Source organism: Asparagus officinalis, chromosome 2 (genome assembly GCF_001876935.1).
Source record: "Asparagus officinalis chromosome 2, Aspof.V1, whole genome shotgun sequence".
Lineage (NCBI taxonomy): Eukaryota > Viridiplantae > Streptophyta > Magnoliopsida > Asparagales > Asparagaceae > Asparagus > Asparagus officinalis.
The window spans coordinates 11,830,566-11,837,104 of NC_033795.1; the positions used below are offsets into that span (position 1 = coordinate 11,830,566).

General features: G+C 35.9%; 1 protein-coding gene across 1 annotated transcript in view; it reads left to right on the forward strand.

Moving 5' to 3' along the window:
• LOC109830827 (BTB/POZ domain-containing protein At2g13690) overlaps nt 1–2,638 on the forward strand; it is a 13,713-nt gene extending 11,075 nt beyond the window's left edge. Inside the window, exon 7 of the mRNA XM_020398189.1 lies at nt 1,453–2,638. Within this exon, the coding sequence (XP_020253778.1) occupies nt 1,453–2,361 (909 nt within the window). The 3' untranslated portion in view covers nt 2,362–2,638. The remainder of the gene's footprint in view (nt 1–1,452) is intronic.

The following is a 6,539-nucleotide window of genomic DNA, read 5'->3' on the forward strand; positions in this document are numbered from 1 at the left end:
TCATTAGTGGCAACAAGTTGATGGCAGCATGAGTCTTAATATGCTTCAATTGATTAGAAATATTTTCGCTGAGACTTTAGCAGAAATTTGACCATATTGACTTGACCTTTGGTAGGCAGACCATACTGATTTCATGATCTGAGATGATAGTGAAAGCATTCATGCAAATGAAATATATACAGGGAATACCAGCCTCCACAGTTAATTGGTCTCATAATCTGACACTGAGAGTTTGGCAGAACCTTGAACATATTGATTTGAATTTTTGCTAGGCAAACCGTACTGATCTCATGATCTGGGATGATTAACAAAAGCATTCAGGCAAATGAAACATATAAAAGGAATATCAGCCTATAGTGATCTGGTTTTCATTATTTGGCAACAAGTTGATGGCACAAGTCTTAATTAATGTGCATCCCTTAATTACAAATAATACACTGAGATTCTGGCTGAAGTTTGACCACATTTATTTGAGTTTTTTCTAGGCAACCATACCAATTTCATGATCTGAGATGATAGTGAAAACACAGACAAACCTTATTAGATAAATTTACTCTGAGATATTCTGATTCATCAATACGTAGTTTTTATTTGCAGCCACACTATTATAGATCCTGCTGCTGAGTGCTATCTACTTTTGGCCATATAGTTGAAAGAGGTTGATGAACTAGAGAGTGGTATCTGAAGTGCATTTCTCTGGCTCATATGGACCAAGATAATGCCAGAACTTACTCAGTATCTCTGTGTATAGATTTTCACTAAATGGTTATTAAAAAAACTTGCTTGAAGGTATCAAATCTTGAAAAAAGTTAATCTCGAGGACTACATTCTGTTACGGATATATTCATATTTCAGATTACTTTTTCATGGAATGAGGGGAGATGTTTTGGACAAAACATACAGAATAATTTATCCCATGAACTAAGTAACCTAACAGTCAGAGTGCCTTTTGCCAAAGGGCAGGATAAATGGAACATCATTTTCTTTGTGGTGCCTAATTTAAGTTATATATTTATTGTAAATTTATAACATTCAGAGAACAGTCTGATTACTTGACTATATAGCAAGGCTTTAGTAAAATAGAAGCTATAACAAATAATCCCTCCCTTTCTTTTTCTTTTCAAGTTCATAGTATAATCCTTCACTTTTCTTTTCCTTTTCCTTTACTTCTTCTTTTCTTTTCCTTCATTGTTCTGTTGTCCTCATTCCTCTTTTCTCTTTTTCTTTTGGTGCTGAAAGCTGCAATCAAAGTGATCTGTGGTCTAAATAAAACGAGACAAGGTACTGATAAAATTTCCATGATTGGGCCTGAGGATATTAAATGTTGTGCATGTTTGCTTTCTGTGTGCTGATGACTTCTAGTTGGTTAGTGATCTGACCTTGTTGCAAGTCGTTCCCTTAGCTATTGTTGTATTAGTTGCCAGTATGTTGATTCTCAAATTTTTTGCTCAGGTATCGTCCAAAATATTGTTCGATAGAGGTGTAGAATCCTGTTTAAACTATATTGAAGCTGTTCCATGGAGCGAGAGTGAGGAGGAGAAATTGAAAAGCTTGTTTGCAAGGTGCACATTTGATGAAGTAACGACCCAAGATATTCTTTCCAGGCTACAGCTTGAAGGTACAAGAAGCTCAGATGATCTAGCTGTTCATCTCATACAGTCCATTGCGGAGGGAACTAACGTTAATGCTCGCAAGGAGTTACAGTCTCTAGTCAATGGCCTCTTATCTAAGAGCTCAGTTTACCAGAAAGACCCTGCTGGACTCAACAAGGAGAGCTTGTACAGAATTTGTCACTCATGTCTGAACTCTCTTGTGGAGCTATTCAATGAATCCTCAGATCCCACTCATGCAGATAAAAAAGCGAAGCCGCTGGTGGAACGAGTCATAAAGCAAGTGGACAACCTCAATTGGTTGTTGGAGATTCTCATAGACAAGCAAATGGCAGAAGATTTTGTATACTTGTGGGCAAATCAAAAGGAACTGATTAGAATGCATCCACGGGCATCACCTATGGTACGCTATGAGCTCAGCAGGATCTCAGCACACATATTCATAGCCCTGGGAAGAGGGAAATTACGATGCCCGGGTAACGTGAGATTTTCTGTTCTAGATTCATGGTTTGGACCGATGCTATTAGATTTTGGTTGGTTACAGAGATGTTCGAAGGGATTGGACATCGGAATGCTAGAAGAAGGCCTAGGGCAAGCTCTCCTTACTCTTCCGCTGAATCAGCAACAAAGTTTATTCGTAGAATGGTTTCGTGTATTTGGAGGTAAGGGGATGGAGTGCCCTAATCTGAGCAAAGCTTTTCAAATTTGGTGGCGGAGGTCGTTTGTGAGAACAGCGGAGGGAAGAAGCTAACTTTCGGTTGTTTTGACTAGTATCTGGTTGTTGTTGTATGATGTAGCGATATGTAATATAATGTTGTTAGGTTAGTCCTTTGTGTGCTGGGAAGGGGATGAATAATGTGATAGAACATCTACTTCCCACTTTGTGTTAACACAAACCACTGTTTTCGGCCTGCGTGAGATTCGTTGTTGTGCTTTCTTGTATCGAGGCTTGTTTTAGAGAGTAACTGAAATTCCCTCTATGTTATACAGGGTTTATTTATTGGAGATATTATTCTTGTTTGCCCTTTTATTGAACAATACATCTTTATCTGCGGGACTTGCAGATACTATGGCCTCGCGCACCCATGGTTGTTAAATTCGCATGAAGTTGCTTGGAGAAGTAACAAATAACGGGCTCCCTGTACATCCCATAGTTAGGAATTTCCTACGAGAAGGAGAAGGGTCATTTTTCTTTTTCTTTTTTTTTCTTTTCTTTTTGTTGGCAAGCTGACCCCAAAACAAAAGTATCATTAGTGCAGCTTCCTCGTCGGCAAATAAACTCCCACTTCACCATATTCTTTTGGAAAAAGAATTTTTTTTGCTGTAGACTCATTTCCATATTTAATCCCTAAAACCGACCCACTTTAAAGTTATTTATGAGAATCGGCCCATTTTGAGTTAATTGCGGTATTAATTAGTAGGGGTTGCCAACCCCGACTAATTAGTAGTCTAATTAGCAGCTGCAAACCTTCTCTGCTCCCTGACCCCGCATGTAATTAGGCTACTAATTAGTCGGGGTTGGCAACTCCGACTAATTAGTACCGTAATTAACTCAAAGTGGGTCGATTCTCATAAATAAATTTAAAGTGGATCGGTTTTAGGGATTAAATCTAAGATTGGGTCTACAGTGAAAATTTCTTCTCTTTTGGAATTCCCGTGCAATGTGTGGGGAACAAACTAGTATTAGAACAAATTAAGTATGCGTGTTTTACGAGATCCATTTAGAGGATAGCAGAGACCGGCCAATGCTAGCATCCTGACTTGTTCGTGGACAAAGTCTAGCTTGTTCACTGGACAATTATTAGGATTTATAAATAGAAACCACCTTTAAAAAGGCTGATTGTACGAAAATCACTTTCAAAGTTTAAATCTATATGGAAACCACCTTTAAGGGGATTTTCGTTTGCAATCAACCACCTTGACCTGTTTTCTGATGAAATATTAAGTAAATTTCCAAAAATATCATTAAAACACACACATCTCAAACATTGTATTTGGTTAAGAAGACCCGTCATGTGCCGAACATTTGTGTTTTAAGGGTATTTTGAGAACTTTAGTGAAATTTTTATTAGAAAATAGATCAAGGTAGTTGATAGCAATTGGGACCTCCTTTAAAGGCAGTTTCTATATAAATTAAACTTTGAAGATAGTTTTCATATAATCACCCTATTTCAAGGTGATTGACATGAGAAAACCCTAATCTTTATCTATATTTAAAATCTCTTACCATTAGGAGTGACTTTTGGCATTTTCCCATTATTTTATCACAGTTTCTATATAAAAAAGAGCTGTAAAAACTACCTTCAATCCTCACCATTGATTAAACAATATCTTTACCGTCTCTGAGTAAAATCCCTAAAAAGAAAATGACTTTGGTTTAGCTAACAGAGAGATTAAAAGAAATGAGAGTAATATATTCTCATTTGTATATGTGGCATATATTTTTTCTTTTTTATGTTTACGGATGCTTAACTTAATTGTGAAGAAACAATGACATACAATTTTTTAAACTTTTGCTTATTTGTGAGTAGGTTCTAACTTCACTCATGCATACGTTCTCTTTTATGATTTTGCTTCTGGTTTAAATATGTTTGCCGGTTAGTAGATTGCTCTTATATTGCTCTAACTTTTATATAGATAGAAAGAGATTTACTTTTTCTAAAATATATTTTCTCATGTTTATTTTTGTTCTACCAATTTATGGTTGTTGACATTTAACTTTGGCAAATTGGAATGGATTTTTATTCTCCAAGTTTGTAGTTAAAAGTTAGATGCAAGTGAGTTCTTGAGTTTTATGGCAGTAGCAATTTCTTTTAAGAGGAGATGTTCGTATATATATTTTTTAAACATATTTGAGATCAATCTCAGTGTGAGGGATTCACGTGACAGATTCACTTCTTTACAATACCTATCATTTATTATAAGCACCGCCAGATGCACGTTGCAATCATCACTTAACTCTTCAAAACAAAAGATCTTATACTTAGTTTGGAGACTAAACATCAACATGCTAATTACATATTTTGTTCAATTTTAAAACTAATCAATTGGTTGAAAATCTTAGTGCGTATTTGTGTATTTTATAATTGGTTATTAAGACTATTAGTCATGAGAAAGTATCCTGTGCAGGCAATGTAATCATCACTGCATGTATCCATGTGGCAAGATGACCAACTAAAATTAGCCACGTAGCAGTCTAAAGTTACCAACATTAGGGTGTTTTTGGCAACTACAAAAAGTCAAAAAGGAAAAGGAGACTACACTAGAACTTTTTACTTGAACACATTACTCGAAACTAATTAAATCTATATCCTGATAAACAAGTAATGAAGAAAATAATTTGTATAATACATGACCCCCTATAGGATACTACAAAACCCTTCATAGAAAACTTAGAAGGAAAATTTATTTTTTTTTATGGTGGACTGATATGGACTGAGCGTTAAAATCAAGTTGCTGAATTAGTAAATATTAATCATGTGGTGGACGGATGGAGAAATACATGCAGCCATTCATTTTTCATTTTTATTTTAAGTTTCTATAATATTTATTTGTATAAAATTTATACATTCCACTTTATTGAAACACGTGGTCATCCCTTCTCCATCGTTATAGGGTTCTAACCACAAATACTAACATACAAATTTTTTTTTAATTTTTTTTAATCATGGCGAGGATGAAACGAACTTCAAGCAAAAGAACATTAGCATACTGAGGATGGAATGACCAGGAAACTAGGCTAGGAGAGCTATGGCATAAACCAACAATCTAGAGTATATGACACCTAAGTTGCAAAGAAATTAGACATTAGATGAACACATTTTGAACATGGGAAATATATTGTTTAATATGGAAGTTCAAATGGAGCCTGAATCAAGTGAAAAAGAAAAAAATATAATTGGACTAGGCAATTCCTCACTATATGAGTTCAGATTGTTAGAGTTGTAACTTAAAACTTGGGTTTGTAGAGGAAAAGAGGAAAAGTTTAGTCCCATATTGGAAAAGAGATGGGAAGATAGACTCTTTATAAGTCTTCCCTTTCTTTTCTATGCCTAGAAAAAAATAAAGGTTATGGTCCACACCACACACGCGCGCGCCGGTCGGGTCGGGCTCGGGTTCGGGTCGGGTGGCGCGCACGCACGACCTGCGGACACGAATGCAGCTCCGGATTGAGGGGCTCTTGACCTGCTACATTTTTATTTTTTGCTAATTGGAACAATTAAAACGTGTTTAATATGATAATGATTAATAATTATTGCGTAACGTTTATAACGTAATTAGCATTTAAAATGTATTAAACAGTAATGTTTATTAGCATTAAAAACGTGTTAAATGGCTAGCTAAATAACGGTTTTTCTTCCTCTATATAAACCGCAAGCTGCGAGGCCAAAATACACAGCGAAATATAACAAGCTCTTCTTCTTCTTCTCTATTCTTCCTCTTACGCTTACTTGATGTTACGATTTGTTGGTTCCCTGAAAGTCACGAAGAATTCGTAAAACCTTCTTGAAGCTCGTGCCGACGAGAAGGAGGTCGCCTGACCGAGGGTCGTTGTATCTCCGAGAACTTTTGCCACGTAGCCCTGTACGAGTGGGGGCAATTAGATTCTTGGGACAGTGCCTTGCACGTCTCGACTATCAGGCCGTATTTCTAACCCTCATTTCTTTTCGTTTGAATTATTTCTTACATCTGTGTTATAATATTAATTCATTATTATCTGAAAATTATTAACTGTATTTCATGCTAATTATTGTCTAAACAGCTAATATTCCCAACACAGATTTGTTAAGGATAGATTATTTAATAAGTCTACTTTTGATGGGGTTATTTCTGAAATGAGACTTATTTCCTTCGACTGGGATTTTAAGAGACTTTGTAGATGCACTGCAATATTGTCCCTAGCAACAAACATCTGTAGTGCCAGAATTG